At 43.4% G+C, this 24511-nt stretch overlaps 1 protein-coding gene across 1 annotated transcript; it reads right to left on the reverse strand.

Annotated features, from left to right (window-relative positions):
* Positions 1–5247: 5247 nt before the first annotated feature.
* On the reverse strand, positions 5248–6435 carry PGAP4 (post-GPI attachment to proteins GalNAc transferase 4; the record flags this gene model as incomplete). The annotated part of the gene is made up of 1 exon (XM_080362461.1): positions 5248–6435. The coding sequence occupies one exon, from the start codon at positions 6433–6435 to the stop codon at positions 5248–5250; it is 1188 nt and encodes a 395-aa protein (XP_080218587.1).
* Between the last annotated feature and the right edge of the window lie 18076 nt (positions 6436–24511).

A 24511-nucleotide genomic window follows, 5' to 3' on the forward strand; every position in this document is an offset into this window, starting at 1 on the left:
AAGTACTTATCAATCTTATCAACACTTCTGTATGTGGTCAGGCCCGTAAAAGGGTTTGAAATGGAATGGAAAAAAACACTGGAAGAAGGCCTGAGTATAATATGCACCCACATGGAAAACACCTGGCTCTGAGTGCCCCAAGAGAGTGCTGCCTGCGTGATGGGGTTAAAGTCTAATCAGAGAAGATCTGAGCTGTGTGGAGTCTGCCTCCTTTTCACCTCTCCACACTGTGCTGGATATTTCCTGTTTTCTGTACTCTGTAGTCTTGCTTAATGTCCAAAGTCCAGCTTGTTCATCCCTATCTAATCAGAGGTATTGTTTATTAAGTGGGTTGTTTTCCCCATTCACCTGCAGCCCTCACCCCCAATTGCTGAGATCCTGGCCTTTGACCTTGCTGAAAGAAATCACCTGTATTTCTGGCTCCATAGCAGCAGGGAGGGTATGGACAGTGTTGGGCAAAACTGATTCAGGCCCACTTAAAGCTGCACTGCAATCAACACCATGACTTGGAATGAAAAACAGGCAAGAACATAACATCACTGTTATCAAAACCCGAGCGTTTGTAATAATTTCAATAGTGAGGATAGCAAACAAGGATATGACTTTAAATTAGGCCACCAGTAGCGTAGTTTCTGGGCTGTGCAAAATAGTTGTAACAGGACATGAAGATAAATACAGTAAGGACATTAGTCTCTGTGCCTTGCTCTTGCTGTTTTGTTTATAAAAAAAACCAACAAGTAGGCAAACAACTGGCTGCTATAATGGGAGACACATTACTGTTTATTACCTGTTTATCTAAGCACCACAGTCTCCCCAAAAAAGCATACTTAGGTGCTGCATGTGAACACTAACATACAATTTGCAAAATACAAACTACAACAGATATCTGAAGTGGACCTGTTAGCTGAAAAGACCATTGCAGATGTGGCTTCTGCACTGCTGGAGGGACACTAGACACCATGGCAGAAATTCCAAGAGAAAGTAGTCACTGAAGAAAAACAGCTGGCCAGAGACTTACCAACAGGGCAAGAAAATGCAACACTCTTTGTCAACATTTTAAAATCACCAGTGGTTACACAGCTGGAAATGTGGCATTCATAGCTTGCCATTCAGAACAAGGTCCTGGAAGTAGACATTGATATGGCTGAGTCTTAGCACAAATAAACTAGCTAACGGGGAGAATTCTATCAAAGCATGAGCGGTCAGAACAGATAGTTTGTGGAAATGTAGTTACTCTAGCAACAGAGACACATGCAGTGAAGGAGCACAGACTGTGGAGTACCAAATTCTATATGCATTTTTGGCAGATGTAGGTTATACTGAAGGTTATTCAGAAGCATATGTTGGACCCTGCCATCTGCTGAATTTGGATATGACAGCTATAAAGCTGGTGTGGAAATACACAAAAAGAAACTCTAACTTTAGGAGAGAAACTCCCAGTGCCTTTTTAACTACAACTTGCTCCCACAGAAAATTACTTTTTTATTTTGTGAAATATATAGCCTTCCTATACAAAAGTATGCTGAGGTTAAATTCAAGCACTTAGAGCTTAATTTTATCTCAATGCCACATTAAAATGCCTCAATACTTGATTGGAGAAGGGTCTGACCAGCCTGGTCTAATAAGACCTGCTTTGAGTGGGGAATTGGACCAGGGACCGTCAGAGGTCATTTTTAACCTGAATTATTGTAGGATCCAAATTATTACATCCATGCAGGTGTAGAAAAAAGCAAGTGTCTTTCTTAGTCAAATGCCGTCAAGAAGGAGGTGGATCTGCCAGTCAGGGAAACAAACAGTGGCACACAGAAAGAAGAGACAACAGAGTTTTAACAGAAAGGTTGTTTATTTGGTAGAAAGTTTGCTTGTAAATACCTTAGAAAAAAAGTAATTCACCCTGCTTCCAGCCATATTGCTGTAGAAACACCCAGTCTGGCAATTCACAGCTCCTCACAACTCAGAGGAAGGCTTTGTCACACAGATGCAATGCCTTCTCACTAACACATTGATACCTGCTGTAGTTAGAAAATCCTCTTGGGCTTCTCATCTAATAGAGACCTATCAATTTACGCTTTATGTTCTGAGGCAATCATGCTTATGTTGGACATGCCTTGGAAACAAAGGTAATTTTTGTTTAATTGAATAAGTTTCCCTGAATTGTCTTGGACAATAATGCCTTGAGTGTTGCTGTGTGGCCCATCAGGAAATAATCCTCTTGTGCAAGCAGTAGTTGCTGTGTTGGAAATAGTCTCCAAACTATTAGAAATTAACAAAAACTCAAGAAAATCTATATTATTTGTTTAAAAAAAGTCACTAAGTTTGGTGTAATGTAAATAAAACCAAACTCTTATGGCCACATTTCAAGGAGCTAATGCTAGGCTTTGAGCTTACGGAGCCCGAGATACAGCAACGCAGGTCCACTCTCCTGATAGAAGAGAGAAAAGCCTTTTGTTTTTCAAGCTGCATTTTTAGCTCGAAATGTGGAAATCCAGCAGGAATTAAGCACTCACAGTAACCTCGATTTTCTGTTTGAAGGGCAAAGTAAAATTCTCTGACTTGTAGTTTCTAATAAAACATGTGGCACAGAAAACAGAAACAAAAATCAATCTACATGTGAAAGTTCAGAGGCAGCAACAGAAGGAACACTTGCCTGTTATACCACATTGACATGGTGGGCACTGAGTAAGTACCTGACTAACTCAGAAATAGCCCCCAGCAGGCTCAGTAAAAGAAGCACATGTGTTGTAAAGGCAAATTGGGTGCTTAAGGAAATTATTCCAGAAGGACCTGAAGAATTTATTAACATTCTCCTTGCACAAAGGAGTTTATTCTCAGTGGGCTTATCTGAAACTCACCTCTGGCAGGTTCAAGTTGTAGGCCCTCTGCATATTGTTTGGTTTCCCAGTCAATTCATATTGTCTCTTATGGTCTGAAAATTGTCTATGAATTTAGAAGGGATGCCTCAAATTCTTGTTCTTAATTTCCACCTGTGAAGCTCAGTGAAATTATTGACCTCCTCTGGGCTTCTGGCATGACAAATAAATTACTACTGGGCAGACAAGGAAAGTAACTTTGATACAAATGGATTAATCATTTCCCACATCAAAACATTTATTAACTGTATATAGTTAGTTGATTTATTTTCTAAGGTTTCTGTCTTTTCCTTCCTTGTTTTTCTTTCCCCTGTCCCATTTATTGTACCTTGCTGTGAGATTTTCTTTGCAAGAATGAGTATGAATGGGCCCTCATGAAAAGAAAAGGGGCCATTGTACTGGATTTGTACAGTACAAAGATAGAAAAAGTGATGAGAAAGCACACTGCCCTGAAACATTCACAGCTTGAGATGCAGAAACAACTTGTATTTCCTCACACACACAGGCACTTAGTGGAATAAATACACAATGACACTCAAATCCTGCCATCTTAACCATATTCTAGTAAAACCTGAGAATAGGTTTGCTCACCTGCCACTGTGTGACCACTCTGGTATCTTCAGGATTTTCAGCAGATGGGAATAAATTGTGGTTCTACCTGTGCAATTTTTCACGTGTCCTCTGCCAAGAGAGATGCTTTGCCTTTGCAATGACATGGAATCCACAAGTAGGTTTTACTCACGTCTGATTTTCAAAGGTGTTATTCCAGCTGATCACTAACAGAGCAAAGCACTGCTCTGTGTTGTGAAGCCATTTCTAATCAGCTAACTCACACTATGCATTTGTGTTGTGTAATTGATACCCACCACATACTGACAGCTGGCGGTTTGGAACTTTCTTTGGTTTCATCTCTCAGGATTTTTATGTCTTTCACATCTACTACCACACTTGTTAAGAGCTTAGGGCATAAACCACCTGGGAGAGACTGGAAGAAAGAAAATTCAAAGTAGAGCTCTTCTCTCACCAAAAACAAGAAGCTAGGAATATGGTTTCAAAAACAGTTCAACCAAACTCCACGTCTAAGTGAATGCGATTCAAAGCCCACTGAAGTCAAGGTGAGCTTTTCATTAGACCTAAGCATTTTGGTGCCAATTTTGATTCTGCATGAGATCTCTGTCATCCGGCTGGCTTTATTTTTAACTGTGCCCACAGCTGTGGTACAAAGTACCTATCCCAAATGCCTAACAACCAGAGCACATTAAGTTAAGGGGTCAGTATCAGGGTGACCCCTTGTGCTGTGCTACTATTTATTTTTTATGCACAGCTAGCTTTGTTTCTGATGGGTATTTTGCTTGCTGCCAGGAGGAGCGTATGAACCGCTTAGGCTGAGCTATGAATTACAGCTCCAAAATGAAACAAAGATCCTGCACAACAGCCGTACCTGATGTAATCTTTCCTTTGCCTGCGTGCTGCTAGCAAGTCAAGGTAAAATAATGTTGAATGTCTAAGTCCAATCAGCAACTGATAAGGCCTCTTTTAGTGACCTGGATCCACTACAGCTAGTGATGATACCAACACAGTAGTCATCTATGTTGCCTGTGATGTCTGTAATGTGTTAAAGAAAACATGCATTCGTGACCTGGCTGTGTCACATCAATGGCTGTTATTCTGTTTTCCTTTTTGTCAGAGGTGACCTTTAATAAAGCAGCGGAGGCTTTGTTTTTAAGAGGTTCTGTTCCAAGAAAATAAGGATTGGGAAGGATGGAGGTGCAGATAGAATCTGTAGGAGGAGACAGTAGCAAATGGAGACTTAGTAAAATTTGAGTAATCTAAGCAAAATTTGTGGGAAGGTTCACAGAAACCACTGCTGCTTTTGAAAAGTCTGCTCAAAACCACGGCTTTGAAACAGATAGGGGTCAGGGATCAGACCTCAGTAAGGATGGAAAAATAAAGCTTTTTCCTCCTCACTAGCTTAAATGTGAAACATTCACTTTCTCCAATACTTCTGTCGCCCTAAGGTGAGAATTTCTGTAACTAATATATAGCAGAGTAGGCAGCATAGCTGTTTATATTGGTGTGTGAGCTTTTCCCTAAGAACGATTAAGGACAGTAGACAATCCACACTCTCAGCTGGAATTCTCCACTCCCCTCCCACACAGTGCATGCTGATTAGTTCCAAGTACATATCAAATAGGGTCTGCATGTACGGAAGTTTATTTTTTTAAGAAACTTTTTTTTTTTAAAAAAAAAAGAGAGTCATTCTTTGTCCATCTGGAGGCACGGGATGCCCAGTGTGAGCAGCACGACATCAGAGTTTGTATACTCTCTGCTCAGTGGCAAGTTCCCTGGGCTTTGTGTCTGCAAAGGCGTGAACAGATCACAGCAGTTTCGGATTGTCATTTATCCGAAGGCTGGAATACATTCCCACGTGTCGGACCAGATTGGGTTCTACAACATAGGCATTCTCCCCCTTTGTACGCAGCAGTGAGTAGAGGGCAATATCCTTAGCAAAACCCTGTCGGCAGTGCATCCCCTTCAGATAACCTAAGGCACGGCGGGCAGAAGGAGCAGAGAAGAGCATGGCAGGTGTACAGCACTCGGTGACCGGCACGATATTATACAGCGTGGGGGCCAGGCGGCGCAGCTCCAGCATGTAATGCCGTCCCACCAGCTCCGACAAAGCCATGCTGTACAAAGCAAAGAACAAGATGATGGGCCAGCTGAGGCTGGGGCGCCCAGTTGCCCAGGAGTACACACGGTTCAGCACAGGCCCCAGGAACATGCCCAGACCGAGCCACTCAAGGATTCTCATGGGTTCGGGGTTGAAGTAGCGCTGAAGCCGCTCCGGATGGTAAAGCTTGAAGTAGAGCGCGTCTCTGAGGTATGGTTTGGAAAATCGGGCCAACAAGAGGTGCTGCAAGACAGCAAATATGTCCTCCTCTGGCACAGCATCATCTTCCACTATGAGGACATATTCTGGGCTGTACACCAATAGCGACTGCTCAAGGCAGAAGATGTAGTCCTGCTTCTCCTTCTCAAACTGGTTCACTCTGGGGTCAGGGGTCTCCCCAGTTTTGTCACGACTGACCATAGGAAAGAAGCTGCTCAGCAGCTTAACATCTTGATGGCTACTGGGGTCTGACTCCACATTACAGAGGAGGATGCGGTGGCTCTGGCAACGTGCACCACATTTCTGGAGGAGGCGGTGGAAGTGGGAGGCCACTTGCAAGACATAGTGGAAATCATTCCGCCTCTGCACAGTGATGATGGTGACCAGCAGCAAGGGCTGGAAGGCGTCACTGCCAGAGGCCTCAGAGGCGTTTGGTGTTTGCAGCTTCTCAAAGTAATGGAGGGCAGCCTGGCCCTCCTGCTGGTTCTGCTCCAGGAACTCCTGGCTCATGGGGTTCAGGTGCCAGCGCCGCAAATAGAAGTACGAGTGGAGGAGCCGGTGGCATATCAAAGGTGCGAGCACACCAAATGTCACCACAGTCAGCGTGAGGAGATGGATAAAAGGGCTGGACCAACGGCACCACCTCCCATATTGCTGCCAGGCTCGGTGCAACATGGCTGCTGCAGAAGGAGGGCACCCCTGCTCTATTCATGTCCTCATTTCTTCACTTCCGATGCATCCTCCCTGATTGCAAGGTTTCACTGGGACAGCAGATGCCAAACCTGCACAATTTGACCCAGCCCAGAGAGGAAGAAAAAGATGGTTAATGAAATAGGAACTGTCAGAGTGGAAAGCCCATTATATGAGAAAATTGAAAGCTGAGGGCTAGTCACTGATTTAGACATTAAGGCAACTGAAGAGTCCCTTGTGGTGGGAAAGTCCAATCCCCCTGCCACGAGCAGGGACATCTTCACCCAGATCAGGTTGCTCAGAGCCCCATCCAGCCTGGCCTGGGATGTCTCCAGGGATGGTTCATCCACCACCTCTCTGGCCAACCTGGGCCAGGGTTTCACCACCCTCACTGTAAAAAATTTCTTCCTCATGGCTGACCTGAATCTCCGCTCCTTTAGTTTAAAATCATCACCCCTTACCCTATTGCAACAGGCCAAATTGTATGATCACATAATTTTTGTGCAGGTTGAGAAGAGATAAGCCACACCTAGTGCTCAGCAAAGTGCCTCTAAGGCCTTTTCAGCCTATAGGAGCTCTGATTTACTTAGCTAGATAGGACTTTGTTCTGCTTGTTACTGTGCTTGAAACGTGCAACAAACAGGCAAGGTAGAAGCAGGATGCATGGAATACCTTTTTGTTAAAAGCAGAGAACTTAGATAGCACTTTCTCATCACAGTGACATAGTAAGACTTGGGTCATAGACAAGAACCAAAGCTAGATCTCTTACCTCTTAGCCTAGCACATACCTGAGAGACAAACTTTCACCTCTGTGGAATGACACTTGGTTCCCTTCTGTTGCTCACACACTTCCAAACATGTGCTTTTTCACTTCCCAGAGTGTGAAGCAACATAAGAAAGATACCAATTTACCTCACTAAAGGCATGTGTATGCTAGGTGTAATGTGTGTCTGTCTCAGATGTCTCCTTCTGTCTAGGTCCTCTGAAATACAGTCATAGCAAGATCAACAAGTTGCAATGGAGCCATCGACTCATATTTATTATTATTTAGAAGTCAGTAATTTAAAATTACATGCCTTTAATTTAAAATAAAAAAGTTTTTTTTAATACATACATACTAAGCAAACATCCACCTTCAAATAAATTATATTTTGCCATATTTGGCTTTTCTGTTCTGCTTCTCTGGGCTGCCATGAACACCTAACAGCCTGGCTGTCAGAAGCTTACACAAAATCAGGGCAATTAGGCTGTTCAGATTAATTCCCTTGTGCCAGTAATTTCCCATTTTAATCCACTGTTTGACTCTCCCTTTTACTTTCCATTCCCTCTCTTTACGAACTGAGTTATTCATGTCCCCCACTACTGACTGACTGTGCCTCATTCCATGGAGTTTCTCCTTTTTTTAACCTGCCTTTCAAATGTCACCCTTTTTCTCCTCTGCACCGTCATCTGAAGCAGCCTAAGAAATGATGTGTACATGGAAAGTAATCACAGCCGTGGCTTTTCTTGTCTGTCTCAGAAGAATGGACCATGTAGAAGAAATTACTCAGAGAACACTGAGCAGGGCCTAATTCTGGGACTACTTCTATACTGCCTTCATTACCATAGTCACAGATTTGCTGGTTTTGCCATCAAAGAGAACCACTTCGTATTACCATATGGGAATCTGACAATCTTATAGGAAAGACCTTTTACTAAGATTAATGGAAAATACACGAAAGTTATTCCAAATATTTTTAAGAGGCAAGGCACTTGAGGCTGTAAGATCTCAAGCCATCCTTGGATATACTGTGGCATCAGGGATGTGCTGTGTTATTAACAAAAGCACAAGACTTTGAATATTTACTGTAATTAAATAGAGACAATGAATTTATATGCTGATCCATGAGAATCTGTAGTGTCTTCTCAGACTTTTTTTTTTCATTCTGATTACACAATCCTGTTCCACAGACACTGTGTTGCGTCAGTGGACCTTGTAAAGGCCTGAAAGGTGATGGCTGCATTTCAGCTGCCAGATACAGGCCATGATGGGTCAGGACGAAGACCTGAAATCCATCAGATGCAAAGACTTAGCATTTCAATGCAAGTTTTTTCACCCAAAATCCAGGGCTTTCCTTTTTTCTTATTTTCTGTTAACCAGCCACAAATATTAAGGGAACACACAAATAGAGAAATGTATTCTGCAGCTCACAGTGACACACCTTTGGGCCTCCTCTTGATGCAAGCAGCACTGTGGGCACTGAGTCAGCCTCCAAACTTGAAAGTGAGGACCACAGTGGAAAGGAGATGAAAAAAAAGCTAGAAAGTAGTTTAGTTCTCAGGGAGTAAAAAAACTTACTTGCTATCTCCCAGCTTTGCTGGAAATCTGAGCTGCAAAAACTATGAGCCTGCAGCGAGTTCTGTAGCTGTTGTGCTACACGCTGAAGGATTAATAATCCCCCCCACCAAGCAAGAGACCTCCTCCCTCGTAGTATCTTCTGCTGCAAAGGGAGAAATGGCCGTCACGTCTTCCCTGCAGCTGTGGGGGCTGCAGCCTCAAGATGAATCGAACGCACACTTGCCGGAGGTGTTGCACTTCTGCAGCCCTTGTTGTTCAAGGGTCGGTCTGTCCTGCACCATGAGAAGGTCCTGCGGGTGGACTCAGAGGGTCAGCTCTCCACCAGCCTGCTGGGAAAGCTGTGGTGGGACTCCACCTCGTGGTAAGGGCGCCCAGGGAGGCACCAGCCTCTCAGGCTCCTGTCATACAAGGCAGTAGGTAGCTCTGAAACAGCACACGGGACTGGAAGCCAGCCACGCAGGTCACAGTGTCCTGTTCACAAGCGTTTCTGACTAACCGTGGCTTCACACAACTCAAGAGCTTAGAGCTCTTATGCTGGTTTTGCAACTCCAAGCACCTCAAGGAAAACAACCATGAAACAGGCACTAATGCTTCTCTCCAGATCTTCCTCTGCTGCCTGGGCTGTTGGCACTCATGCTCTGTATCAGTTTATTTGCAAAGGAAAAGATTATTTTCACTAGGTAGTGGACTAATGTGCCTAAATGTGGTCAGGACCATAGTAAAGCGAGTTTAATACTCTATGCCAAAAAAAAAAAAAAAAACCACCACCAAAACAAACAAAAGCTGAACAATCTATAAAAGGAGGGGAGACACTGACCTCCTCACTCCTCAGCTGTAACACTGGGAACCTGAGAGTTCCACACCTAGACAGAAATTCCATGCTTCTGCAGAGGTGACGTATGAGCTTATCTGCAGGACTTGACTCCAGAGTTTCTGGTCTGTCTGTTTTCTAGTCATTAGGATGGTTCTGCCTTCACAGAAGCTATTCTGTTTTCAGAAGCTGCTGGAAATGTTACTTCCACTTTTTTTTTTTTTATTTTTAGGGGAAAAAATCTTATTTGTTCTTCTTTAAGTATTTAAGTGGCATTTCTGACAGAAAAAGGAAGTTTGAGGAGAAAGGCAAGAATCAGAATTGGAGGTTATAGTGCTTAAAAAAACCCTCTGTGAATCCTGAATAGTAACTGTTCTGCAACCACGTAAATACTTGCAGTGGAGGCCACTTTTATATATGTTCTGAGTAGAACGGAGCCATTGCTTAAACGCATTTAGAAGCTGTGGTGATATAAAGCTATATATTCAGTTTGTTTCTTAGATCCTCATGATGATTCCTTCCAGAAACACCTGGTTCGCCTAGTTCCAAATGCTGAGGGGTCTGGAGTATCTTTCTTATGAGGAGAGACTGAGAGAGCTGGGTCTGTTCAGCCTGGAGAAGAGAAGCTGAGAGGGGATCTCACCAATGCTTATAAATATTTCAAGAGAGGGTGTCAAGAGGATGGGGCTAAACTCTTTTCAGTGGTGCTCAATAACAGGCAGACTGAAACACAGGAGGTTCCATCTGATTATGAGGAGAAACATGTTTACTTTGAGGGTCCCAGAGCCCTGGAACAGGCAACAGAGAGGTTGTGGAGTCTCCTTCTCTGGAGACATTCAAACCCACCTGGACACCTTCCTGTGTGATCTGTTCTGGTGAACCTGCTTTAGCAGGTGGGTTGGACTGGAAGATCTCCAGAGGTCTCCTCCAACCCCAACCATTCTGTGGTTCTATGCTTCTGTGAAATCTATGTTCCCATCTTCGTTAGTCCCCTAATTACTTGGTTGAATTATACTGTTCAGGAAAGTGACCTCTGCACACGCTGAGGAAGAGTAGAAAAATGAGTAATGTCTTCTTTGGGGTGCAGAACACTGTCTGATGTGCCAGTGCTTTAAAAGAGAAAGCTGATTTTCTGTCTGCTCCAAACTCTTCCCCACAGAGGTACTACTGTGGGCAGGCATTCCTGGAATAAAGCTTCCTACGTGTTTCAAAGCTGCGAAACTCTGGGAGGCTCCTGTATAGCTAATGTAAGACAGGCCATCTGTTTTCTACTGCCTGGTCTGTGAGACAGGGCGGTAATTATTCCTTCATGATTACAATGATGCCTTTCTGCCTAACTACAATTCTTTTCAGTGTCAATGGGAAAAGTCATTCCTTTCCTAACATATTAATAATATTTCCTAACCTATTAATAATAAAAACTGTTCGATGAAGTCGTGTGGTCAGAAGCCACAGAGTCATCTCTGCGGGAAACAAAAGTAGGCTCTCGGAAAATGTCATGGAAAGGTCAGCTGTTACAGTCCCTGCCTCGGCCACAATCACAGAATCACAGAACAGTTTGGTTTGGAAGGGACCTTCGAAGCTCATCCAGTCCAACCCCCTGCAATGAGCAGGGACATCTTTACCTCGATCAGGTTGCTCAGAGCCCCGTCCAGCCTGGCCTTGGGATTTATTTTCTTAGTTGAGAATGTACAGCATGGGTGTAGGGATTCAGTTTTTCTTCCCCCAAAATACAAGAATTCACAAATTGGACCAGCTATTAAAGAAGAAAAATGTTTGCAGAACACAACTTTTTACCAGAACATAATACACAGCTTACAAAGATTACAGATTACAAAGAGGCCTGTAGACTGTGTTTTCTCTCAGAAACTAAAGGAGCAAGAGGCAAAAACTGTCAAGGCATTTGACATTACCATAAATACCTGAGGTTAGTGGACAGACATTAAAGGTAGAATTATTCTCCAAATTCAGTAATGGTGGTGGAAGTAACAGTGTTCATACGAGTTGTACTTTTGACTTGCGTGTTAATCCTACAGTAGCACCAAAGTTGAAACCTTTGTGCAAAAAACACTTCTTCAGCCTGACATCGTATGGACAAGCTGCAATCTCAAGACCAAGCTCCTGTACTAATTAACCTTCTCTGGCAGAGAGAAGAGCTTTGTCTTGGCTGTGATATTGTTACTGCACTAGGAAATAGTCCTGCTTGAATCTGAAGGAACTGATGGAAGCTTCAGAAAGTCATAAAGAGCCATATAGGTCTCCTTCTGTTTCATATATGCATGCTGACAGCTGACTCTTGTGTACAGACACCCTCAGCTTCCAAAACCTGAGGTCCCTACCATGAGCTGATCCCTATTACTGGACCAGATGGCCAGCTTTCCTCCTCTGCAATTCTGCTTGTTTTCTGACAGCTTTTAGTAGGTCAGGTGCCAGATAATATTTCTGCAATGTGTTCAGGATCACATTGAAAACAGCAGTGTCCTGTAGAAACCAAGCATTCACAGATCTGACCATTACACTTAGATGCCAAACTGGTAATTCGGCTCCCTAGAAAATATAAACCATCTTGGCAAGAGCTCCGCTTCTAAAAACATTCAGCAGAATCTTAGTGGTAAGAGCTCAGCAGTTGTTCTTTGTTTTTACTATCTGGTACCAAATATATCTCTTACCTCTTCTACTTCCAGCACTGCTTAAAGCAATTGTCATTATGTTGTTTCTAGACAATTAATGTCGAATAAGCGAGGCTGTTCCATTTAACTTTCATCTAAAATGCTCTCTGCGATGGCAAAGGCCAGGGCTGCTGGAGTTCTCTTAGAACTTTTTGTGTCTTGGGGTCTACATACTAAACGCATAGCACTGCTATGGTCCAACAGGTCAATGATAGCTTGAAGAGTAAGAGAAGTGGCCAGGGAGGTCAAGAATGTTTGGACTTGGTCCTTTGCAAGACTTACATGGTGTAAGAGGTAGAAATCAATGGCATAGCCATCTGTTTTGAGCTGCTGGTTCTCAGAGCCTGTCAGTGAACATATAAACCGTTTCTGTTTAAGGAGATGGAATTTAAGGTCTATTAGAAAAGTGAAAATGCAGACAGATACACTGGGAGTCACCCTGTCCAGTTAGGAAACCCCACGAACTGCACAATTACATCTTCAATGTAAATTTATTGATAAGCTGGCCTGCTTTTCTCATTTAACTGCGGTTAACTTGTGGTTGTTCATAAATCCCTAGAAATCCATGGACCACAGTTTGAAAGCTGCTGAACTAAGAGTCAAGGTGGATGGATGTGGCAGATGGAAGATGCTTCCTCCATTTCACTTGAACTAAGAAGGTGAAACTATGCCATCAGTGAAAAAAAAAAAATGAACTAAATATATATTTACAGTTATATCCCCAACTTCTCTTTCCTTCTCATGTATATTAATTTTCCTCTGCCACAAAAATCTGAATGGAGCCCATTCTCAACACCTCCTCATGTTCACCCGGCTGCCTCCCTGCTATGCAATGTCACAATGTTCCTCCATGGTGGTCCCAAGTGCTAAGGTCAGTATTTAGATCAAATGAGAGCAGAAAGCAGACTGGAGAAGAGAGTTCTGCAAGATAATAGTTTAACACAGACAAGGAGTTTTGTGAGGAACTGTCTTTTAGACAATGACACCAAACCTTTATGTGGTTTTAAAATTAATTATTCAGTCCGTATCTGTCTGAATTTTTATTTTATTTTGTGTCAGGTAAAAAAAAGGATATGTTGTTAGAGAACTTGACAATGATCTGTATAAAAACTGCTGGACGCTTTCACAGAGATCTGCCTGGAGCCCTCCGAAATCTTAACTGTGGCTTTTGGTTTATGCTTTAGCATAAAATTTAAATCCCTATTTGTTAAAAAAAGAAAAATCATATTAGACAAAGCTGCTGCTAAGAGTGGCACCAGCTATTACCTTTTGCTGCCTGCTCTTGGAATCTCAGAGCTAAATGTGCATTGACTCATCAGAGGTGCTACAAATAATTTGTATTTTACCTCCTTGTGTCACAGTCTTTTGCTAAAATAAGACCAGGGCCCCTGCACGCAAGATTCTATACACAAATACAGCTAGAGGCAATTTCTACCTTAGTGGATCTTCAGCTTAAGAATATAAAAGATAGGAGGGAATCTGGTTTTCCCAGATATATAACAAATCAGCCTGGTTTTGTTGTCATGAATAACTGGCATTTTATAGTCTAACCTTACTGGTAATCCACACAGGTGAATCGTCTAGAATATCTATTGAAAAAAACAGCTACTAAAAGTGGTATGCTGAAGTAAATAGCAACTCTTTGCAAATTAAAGCAATCTGAACAGAAAAGGAAGAGGAATTCTTGGTCTTGAAGAAGTCTGTCCAGAAGGAGCTATTCCAGAGCAGCAGGAATGAGGTATCCCAGTACCGCTATTGAGCAATAGCTCCTTCTGCCGTAGCTTTTCTATTTCGTTTCTATATACAGTTGTGCCCTCATGGCTTGCTAGGAAAGCAGCCATTTCACAGCCTCTGAAAAGCCATGTGCAGATTATATCAGCTGCCCAAATATCTGTGATGCGAGTAGGTGTGAGAGGTGCACCCACTCTAGCTGAGTGCGCAGTGCTTTGGTTCAGGCGTCACCAACAAACCAGCCCCACGGTCCAAACCAGGAGAACTGTGCTAGGCCATATCTTCTCAGGAACTAAGGGGCCATGTCTAGGACATGTCTTTTTGGGAGCTAACAGTACCAGCCTGAGCTGAGACTTGACAAAACTACAGCTGCTACAGCTGCACACCTGCACACACACCAAAGCGGGGGCTTACGGCAAATCAATCACTTCATGCTGTAGATATGTGCAGCCTCCTGAGCCCACAGAGTGCTCCAGTATGGCAGGGGCTGCACGGTGGTGAGCTCCTCTTGAGCATGGACCCCGCTCCTGGTTATTCCTTGAGGTTCAGAGACCCCTTACCCAGCATCTGACATCTATAATGGGATAAACAACATTTTACATTAGGCCTAAAAGCATATTGTGTGCTAGCGACATGTATATATCCAGCTATAGCTTAAGTATTAGAAGTGTAGTAAGTAGCAGAATGTTTGTCCGCCATCTAACCATCATTTAAATCATTGTTGACATCATCAATTAGATCATCCTTCAATTACCATTTCATTAGAGCTTAATTATCAATTAATTATTGTTAAATAACTGATAAATCACTGTTTAATTGTAATTCAATAACTGTTTAAACATAATTTATTTATCAATCATTATAATTTGATCATCATTCAATCATTAATTAAACCTTTTCATTAACCCAAAATTATGACTTCTCAATAATTCACCTGTGGCAGTGTGGCTGGGGGTGTGGGGGAAAGGGACAGAAAATGAAACAGATGTGGTGGCTGCTAATGCAGATGTTGCAGCTTTATTCTTATTAATTTATGATTGTAAAGAATAAAACAAAATGAACAAGGAAACAAGATATTACATCTGTGAGCAAAGGCCTCTGCTGATAAGGCTGTAAGTTTCCAGCTAGGATAGGTCTATGTAACAATAAAAGTGCAAAACTGTACTAGTCAACAACTAGAATATTCTGACTTTAACCTCTGCTTGAAATAAAAAATGTTTAGTCGCATTGATAAACAACATTCCTCTTTCAAGAGACCCTGTCTACTAATGTTAATCAGTACTGCAGACTTTTTTTCTGTCTTCACCCCTTGTGGCTGAGGAATACTCTGTCTTTCTCCCCCGTCACCATGTATGAAACAGACTATTTATCCTGCACATAAAAGCATGGTAATTGGGATGACCTGGTTTGAGGGAATACTGGTGATCTGTTTGAGCCCCAAAGGGAGAAAATACAGTAGCTGAAAAACAGTCTGTTATATAATTAGTATTTACCTTCTTAGGCAGACAAAACGAGCAGCAGGTTTCACATGTGCAAGAGGGTGTATCTCCTGGGTTTTGTGCTTGCAAATGCTTGCTGAACCTGGTGTTCCTTTATGGCAGCACACTGGCTGTACATGAAATTATCTTCTCTGCAACTGTGTGGGAGCAAGCTAGCCTATAAACCTGTGGTGTACACTGGAGCAGTTTCATGTTTTGCTGCACCATCAGCACAGCTGCAGATTTCCTCCACAGCCTGTGATTTTAAATGTCAGTGACTTCAGCCTTTAGGTGCTCCTGTTTCCTTTGGGAGAGCTGCCAGGTAGCACAAGGTGACCCTTAAAGCACTGGGATTAATAGCAGTTACCTTAGTGATGATGGTCAAAGAGGAGAGGGCGTTAGATAAGAAAAGCTGATCCCCCCTCCACTCTCTGCCCTCCTTGCAAAACAGCAGAAACACAGAGGGTATTTCAGTGTGCCCGGGCCTCAGCGCCTGCGCCTGGACTTCTGAACAGAGGAATTCTTCCACGCTTTTACCTCCTTTGGGTGGAACCAAGCTCAGGGTGGAAACTGGCTGAGTTGTTATGTGAGGTTTTTTTTTTTCCTCTTGTTTCCTTAGGGGAGCTTCTCTTCCATTCACCTTCTCTGTTTCTTTAAGCCCAGCCAGGCTCTGACCACCCTGTCTCCTGCTCGTCACCATGCATAGTCACAGCCTCAGAGCAAGCACAAAACATTTTCTCGTTCCCTGGAGGTTTTCCACTTCTCCCCTCACTCGGGTGCCTCAGCTACAGGCGCTGAGCCCAGCCGGTTCCCGGAGACCATGCCCTTCCCTACTGCGAACGCCTCCGTAACTTCGTGCCTTCCCTGGCCCGGCTCGCCCGAGCATCGGTGCAGCCGGCAGGACAAACGCCCCCCGCCCCGGGAGGCACTGCCTCCTCCCTCCGCAGCCCCCGGGAAAAGCGAGAACCGAGCCTCCCCCGGGAGAGCCCGACCCGGAGGGAGCAATTTACCCGTTCCTGCTCGGCAGCCGCGCCCAGAGCATCAGGCGCCGTCCTGCAGCCCGCGGGAGAGCCGGGCTGCCCGGGGAGCCCGCAGCGCCGCTCCCCTGCGCCCCGCCGCCGGCACCCCGGGCGCTCCGCCCCGCCGCGGGGGGTCCATGCGGCTCCTTTCTCCGCGTTATCTTGCCACTCTGCTTGTTGCTCACTTCTCTCCCGCAAATTTTTCTCCTCCCTCTCGGGCGGTGAGGGTGGGATCAAAGGCATCAAAGCCTAAACATGTGACTCCGCCAGCACAGGGATGCTCGGAAGGAAAGGGGAGCTGAGGCGAGCCAGAAATCGAAAAGCCGCGAGGGGGGAGGTGTGCGAAAGCAGGTTAAGAAGTAAAAATCCAATCGCCTGAGTCCCTGAGGACTCGCGGGTCGAGACCTCAGCCCAGCCAGAGCCCCCTTTATTCCCGCTCTGTGGTCCTCAAATACCCCACGGGGGGCAGCGAAACGCCTGCCCAGCTAGTGCTGTCGAGCCCCGCGGCCTCTGCGGCTGCACAAGCCTGCACAAACCCTTCCCAGACGGGATTTCTAATGCGCTCCAGTCTTGTGTCAGGTGTATCTACCAGCGCCTATGGCCATGCCTTTGTGACACTGCCCCGTCTTCTCCTTCTGCATAGAATCATAGAATAGTTTGGTTTGGAAGGGACCTTGAAAGCTCATCTGGTCCAATCCCCTGCCATGAGCAGGGACATCTTCACCCAGATCAGGTCGCTCAGAGCCCCATCCAGCCTGGCCTGGGATGTCTCCAGGGATGGTTCATCCACCACCTCTCTGGCCAACCTGGGATAGTGTTTCACCACCCTCAGTGTAAAAAATGTCTTCCTCATGTCTGACCTGAATCTCTTCTCCTTTAGTTTAAAACCATCACCCCTTGTCCTGTCACAACAGGCTCTGCTAAAAAGCCTGTCCCTATCTTTCTTATTGGCTTCTTTTAAGTACTGAAAGGCTGCAATAAGGTCTCCCTGGAGCCTTCTCTTCTCCAGGCTGAACAACCCCAACTCTCTCAGCCTGTCCTCCCAGCAGAGCTGTTCCAGCCTCTGATCATCTTGGTGGCTCCTCAGCCCCCTCTCCAACAGGTCCATGTGTGTCCTGTGCTGAGGGCTCCAGAGCTGGACACAGCACTCCAGGTGGGGTCTCACTAGAGCAGAGCAGAGGGGCAGAATCACCTCCCTCCACCTTCTGGACACGCTCCTTTTGATGCAGCCCAGGATATTATTTGCCTTCTGGGCTGCAAGCACACACTGCTGGATCATATCTAATCTCTCATCCACCAGTACCCCCAAGTCCTTCTCAGCAGGGCTGCTCTCAATCCCTTCATCTCCAGCCTGGATTGATATCAGGGGTTGCCCTGACCCAGGTGCAGGGCCTTGTACTTGACCTTGTTGGACCTCATAAGCTTCACATGGGCCCACTTCTTGAGCTTCTCCAGGTCCCACTGGATGGCGTATCATCCCTCAGGTGTGTCAGCTGCACCACTCAGCTTGGTATCATCTGCAAGCCTGCTGAAGGTGCACTGGATCCCACTGTCTGCATCACTGATGAAGATGTTAAACAGTACTGGTCCGAGTATGGACCCCGAGGGACACCACTTGTCACCGGTGTCCCTCCAGACATTGTGCCATTGACCACAACTCTCTGGGTGCGACCATCCAGCCAGTTCCTCATCCGCCAAACAGTCCAATGCGTGGCTCCCATCCCTCCCTAGTCAGCAGCTGGTTCATTTTCTGGGCTGCGGCTCCATGCCACACACCGAGCCCCTTGCCAGGGCTCCAAATCACGGTGCCTCACTTCATGGAGAGATAGATCACTCCCTGCATGCCGAAGTGGAAAGTCTGTGCTTCAGAGTTACTGGCAGATTGTTTCATGTGCGTGTCAAACATGATATGTACAAATACTAAGCTTTCACTCTAATAATCTGTAATGAACTCATTACAGATGTATTCATTGAAGTGGGGAGGCCCATCAGCTACACAAAAATTTTTATCAGGCTGTTCCAGATCCAAAAATCATATAAAACTGTTTCAAGAGTGCCTCTGACCTGTTAATTTCCTACCTTCCCTCTGTGTTCCATTTGCCTGTTCTTCTACGTACATACCTTTCAGCCCCATGGCTATAATACTTAATTATAGAAATTGTTTCTAACTACAGCTATCCAAAATATGCCTCAGAGAAAGTTTTCTGTCTTTCAGTCTTTCATTGTCAGGAACTGTAAGAACTCCTTCGTTTTGTGCCTGCAGCTTCAGAAAAGATAGTGCATATATTTAGGCCAAGTTATTTTAAGGCTCTGACCTCTCTCTTACCTCTAGGAAAAATAAAAATAATAATTTAAAAAATCCCCTACACTGTTTCACTAAAGCACAGATATAATTTTGCTAAAGCCCAGTCTTATAATCAGAAGCTTCCAGTAGGATGCATAATTTTTTTAATGTATCAATTTATATTATTCCCTCTGACAAACATTATGAACAAAGGAACTCAGTTATGCATGCCTGTGACCCCTACTCATTACAACTGGCAAGAGCTGTCCCTCAGCTAAGGCTTCTTATTGTGGAGACAATGCAGATGAAGGGGGGAAAAGCCAGAGGAACAGTAATGTTCATAATAATAACATAATCAGCTATCACATTTGAGTTCCTATAGTGACCTCCTCGTCTAGGAAAAGGTGAGGCACGCTGGAGGGTCCACAGGTTTACCTACATGCATTGTTACTCTGAAAATAATAAGGAAAGACAGTAGAAGAAAGCATAGTTTCTCAGGTGGTTTGCTTTCCAAAATCCTTTGCTGACCACCTCTGCCTCTTTTTCTAGCAGCCTCTAATGATGGTGATTCATACTCTACCTTTTACTTATATGTTCTCATGCTTGCAAATATTGACGCACTGGAAACAAAATACATCCTGGAACAGAACACAGGCAAAAGGGTGCATGAGAGTACTGGAAGTAAGAAAGAGATCAAACATTCCTAGGATGTCCATCAGCATGTTCTTCCCAGGATCAGAGTTGCAGAATTTGTGAGAAGCAAAGATTTTTTTCCAATTCTGTGTCAGTATGTGCGTGGCAGAGTCACTATTCAGTGACATCAGTGGAAACACATGTCACATTGCACCCAGTAATACATTTCAGATGGGGTTTCAGCCAGCAGAACAATTTGGTAGTAATAATTCCTTTCAGAATGGGCCAGAAGGACTTTTCTTTGGGAATAAGTATTTAGGTAATTGCAACTTTGTGAGGAGCCTTTCTGCCTAGTCTTCTCTACTCCCACTTTACTTGTCTGCTTCTCAGGTAGCACTTGACTTCCATCCTTAAACACTTCTTTATTTGAAACAGCTTCTGTCAGACCCGAAAGACTGAGGGAGAAAAGTCGCAAGTGACTTTGGGGCAGTGGCACAGTTTACAAAACAGCCTGTCATCCCTGACTAATCATTCTTGCCACAGTGCCATCTCCTGTTCTGCACTAGCATAAGGGAGGCTGATTTTGCTAAAAATTAAACCTTTTCTTATGATGGATTATTTCTTATCGGGATCACTTTATCTCTTTGTTTCCCCACACCAGATGACTATGTCAGCACAGCAGGAACAGGTCTAGAAAGCAGAGATGAACATTTTGCGGCACAACTGCTCATGCAGTGATCTGACTGCAACCTGAAATGCTCAGAAGAAATAGTGACTTCTGAAATCATTCAGCCTGTACAATAACAGGATGATACTTTACAATTATGATCAGGAAAAAAGTTATGAGAATTGTATTCGAGTAGAGGAGGTTCATCCCAGCCATCCAGACCTGAGTATTCTCTATTGCCAAAGCAGCCAACCCCTCTGCCATCCATCCCCTCTAAGAACTCTCACAGCACCGAGCATTTGTGCAAGGCAATGACTTTAATATTTTCTTTTGCTTTGAGATCAGGTCCAGCTCCTGCTTTTCATAAACACAAGTGTTAGAAGCAGGACAAGCTAGTTGGCTGATGTTTAGATGCTTGCACAACGTGGAGAGGAGCAGAGCAGAAATTCACAGTCTTGGCGGCTGCTGGTTTCTTACAGAGTTGTGTCATTTGTGCCCTGTGCATCACTGTTAAAATACCCTTGGCTCCTGTCTCATGGCGCTCACTCCCCAGCTCCTTAGCTGTCCTCTCACACTGAAGTCCTGCTGCTCTATGTTTTTACCAGAAGACAAGAGCGCATGGGTGTGTGTGCTCTAGTTGACATGGAGCTACATGTGCTGATGATCCAGCCAACAAATCAAACATGCAGGTTCCCATCTGGTGTGTGCTGGAGGCTCTCAATGGGATGGAGATGTAGGTCTCTGCTCTACATGAGATGGCATGAAGTATACAGCAGCAAACTTATTTGAGACCTGCCTCTTTCAGCCATTTGCAATGAAATTGGACAAATGTATCCAAATTTATTAGGGACAGGGAGGAAACTGTGAAAAGCCATTAAAAAAAAAATCTAAAAATAATATTTTTTTAAAAAAATTGTAAGTTTTTTGTCCTTAGGAAAAAACAAAAACAAACAAAACCACCAAACCAACAACAAAAACCCACAGAACAAAACAAACACCAACCAAACAGTACCCCCCGCAAAGTGATTGCATTCTACCAGGTGGAATTAATAGTACGTTTAGCACAATATGTCGTACCACTATGTGTATAACTTGGTCAGTTGTAAAGGCTGTGCCTCTTCTACCCGCTGCCAGCTGCACAATAGGTATCTTAACTTCCTAGGTATCTCCTGTTCACTTCAACAGCTAACTTTTAAAGTATTTTTATTCACTTGCTACATATTTATAGGAAAGAATCCAAAATAAATCAATAAATATTTCCTGCTTATGTTCTGCTTTTTAAGAAGCAGCAGACATTTCTGATGGCTGTTTTGAATAAGAATACAATATTGATGATAACCAAAGTACATACAGTGGCTTTCTATGTTTTTATTTTATACTTGGTATTGATCGCTGCCAACAAAACATGTTCAAAGTCCTTTGTTGTTTACTGGAGACATAGTGAGCTCATGTCAGGGCTGCTGTGTTTGACTTTAGACAACGGCTGTGAGATAAAATACAGCTCCAAAGGGGATGAATTTGTGCCGTCTTAGCTGTCTAGCATACACTAATATTCTCTGAAAAGGCTGAAATATTTTTAACTCCTTTTCATGCTGGTCTGTGTGCTTGGTTATCTATCCAGAACTAAGCACTCTTCGTGTATTTCCCAGGCCTTCCCTCTATACAGCTTCTTGTATACAACAGCATTCCAGACTTTTCAGGCTTATACCAATAACTTATTCATCTTGTAGATAAATTATTAAATACTGTTCCTTTAGTCTCTCTTACCCAAGGTGCACACATCTGAAGATGACAGAAACACAATTACTGGTAATTGTAGTCCAGTTCTTTTTAGAGCATTGCACACAGGCACACACACAAAGCTTTTCTGTGCTTCCTCTGCTTCCCTGATGAAATCATTAGGCAGAGCTGTTCATAGCAAAAAATAAAAATGCGAGCATGAGCTAATATGGTGATGTGTTAGATGATGGTAGGGTTTCAGAAGGACTGCAAGTGTGTGCACTCAGATAAACGGAAATATCTTAATCAGTTTAGTTGCACATGCTCTGCTGATCCTCCCTGTGTTGCTCCAACATTTTGACTCTTTGAGAACACAAACCAAGTATTTCAGAGAGCGAGGCAAAGGTTTTAGAGTCAAGTGTTTCTCCAAACTACCTGTTAAAACATGCTGGCTATCAGTTACTTGCTCTGTGTTGCAAGAATACTCTGTACCAGTGTACTTCTTGCAGCTGCTAAAAACCAAAGTGAGGTAAAGAGGCAAAACACAGGATTTCCAAACTGAGGGTCAGACTGGAATTATCCCCCAGGGACTGCTGGAAATCTCTTAATTTTCCCTTGCAGAATGGAGTAAAGTAATTCTGTATGGGTGCTGGGCACATTTCACTAAGCAATTATTTATCTGCGTGAGAAGCACAGTGCATTAGTAACTGCTCTGCTCTTTCTCTGCAGATTTTGGGTGTGCACTTCTGGAACTAAAGATCTGACACTCGCATGACAGAAATGGACCATCTAGCTGGAAAGATTCAGTACCACTCAGACAAGGTTTCAACTACACAAAGACTCTCAGGAAAATGGTATCCAATTATGATATTTGAGAACTGCTTCACATCTCTAAGGGCAGCACTATTGGAATTTAAAAGCTTTTAATTCAGTTTAGCTTGAATGGTCTTGGGAAGTGAAAGACGCAAAATAAATGTTAGCCTTTTCTCATTCTACATAATAGTGTCTGTACAGGATGTAACACAGGGACTACCATAGTTCACTTTTAGTTCATATTTTTAATTCATTCAGATTTTTTTTTTTTACTGTTTGAGTTCAGATAAGTCCTGGGAGGCCAACCAGAGGCACCAGCTTTATTTGAAGAAGGACGTAAAAGTCCATGACTAGTCCCTGATTCTGGATAACCTGCTACAATTACTAGTGCTACATTGGCTAGTATAAAGATGCAAGTGATTTCTCTAGAGTTTATTTTGTAAATTCTGTAAATTTCACTGCTGGTGAGTAATGAATATTTTCAAATAAATCTTATTTTCCTTCTCTCAGTCTCATAGTGTAACAGTATAGAACTTATCAAGACATGAAGCAATTTCTGAACAGCAGCTGTTTAAAATTTAAACACATCTATTAGGATGCAGACTGGACACAGGCTCATTTTCAGGAAACTCTTCATAGCATTGTTTCCAGACCCATTTACACACTGGAATCCTCCATGCACAGACAGCAAATTTAAGGGCGTATGCTGCCCAGCAACTGAAATAGAATACACTCAAGCTCCTGCTCCATTTGCTGGGCTTTTTATTTCTCATTATCATTATTGCAACTGGGCAGTGAGGCAGCAAGACAACAGCCAGTAACCCCTGTTGAGACTTCCCAGTCTGAGTTACTCACTGGCTGGAGTCTTTCAATTGTTCTGGGTGTGGGGACAGTGAGCCAGAGACTGAGAGAGCACTTGTGGTCTCTGTGGTCTTGACTCTTAATTGAGCTGCTTCCAATATTTACCTTTTTTGCTTCTCCAGGGCTGTCCGGTTCTTCAGGCACTTCTAGCATGAGTGTTGCCAGCACACAGTCTTTGGCTTATTACAGAACAACATATTTATAACATGCTGAGCTGTGCAAAAGCTGCTGTTGTAACTACATAGTTAGATAATATGCAAAGCTCATATTCAGAAAAAGTATGAGAGGCCATCCTTGTGAGTTATCAAACAGGAAGGGCAAGTAGGTAAAGCATGTTTTACAGACCTTATTATTTTCGTAAAATAAAACCACTTAATCATCTTTTGCATTCACATTTGTATTCTCCATTTAGCTTACAGCATCAAGTGTTTCTCTACAAAAGGAAGACAAACAGGGAATTAACATGACAAAACAAAAGCGAGATTTTCTGTGGAGAATATAAAAGCCACTTAAACGTTTCTATCCAAGTCACTTTCTGGTCAGATGACAATGAATTTCATTCCTACACCTGAGAAAAGTATAATTTGCATCTCCCTCCCCACATGTGTGCCGTAAGTATTCTAGTATGCTGTAGGATTAACTTAGATGAGCAATAATTAACTTAGTTAAAAAAAAAAGTAATACAATTTCTTTTTACAGTGAAGCAAGAACCCACTTAGTCCATGCGTAGTCACTACAGTTTTATGTGTGTTCATTTTCTTCAGTCAGCTTGCCTGCCAAGAGAATTATATCATCTTAAATAATATAAACGGCAATTGTTGGATAGATCAAGGATGTTGTAGAGTGGTATATTTGTATGTGATCTGATGCACACACTGCATTGGGTGGATATTATTAGGTACAGTACCCTGATGTTATTAAATACAGTTCCACTGGTGACCCTAAAAAATGTGTGCCTAGCACAACACACTGCACATTTTCATTCTGTTTCATGCCCACAGCAACAACACTAGCTACTTCACAACATTTGTGAGAGAA

Source organism: Nesoenas mayeri (assembly GCF_963082525.1).
Source record: "Nesoenas mayeri genome assembly, chromosome: Z".
Taxonomy (NCBI): Eukaryota; Metazoa; Chordata; class Aves; order Columbiformes; family Columbidae; genus Nesoenas; species Nesoenas mayeri.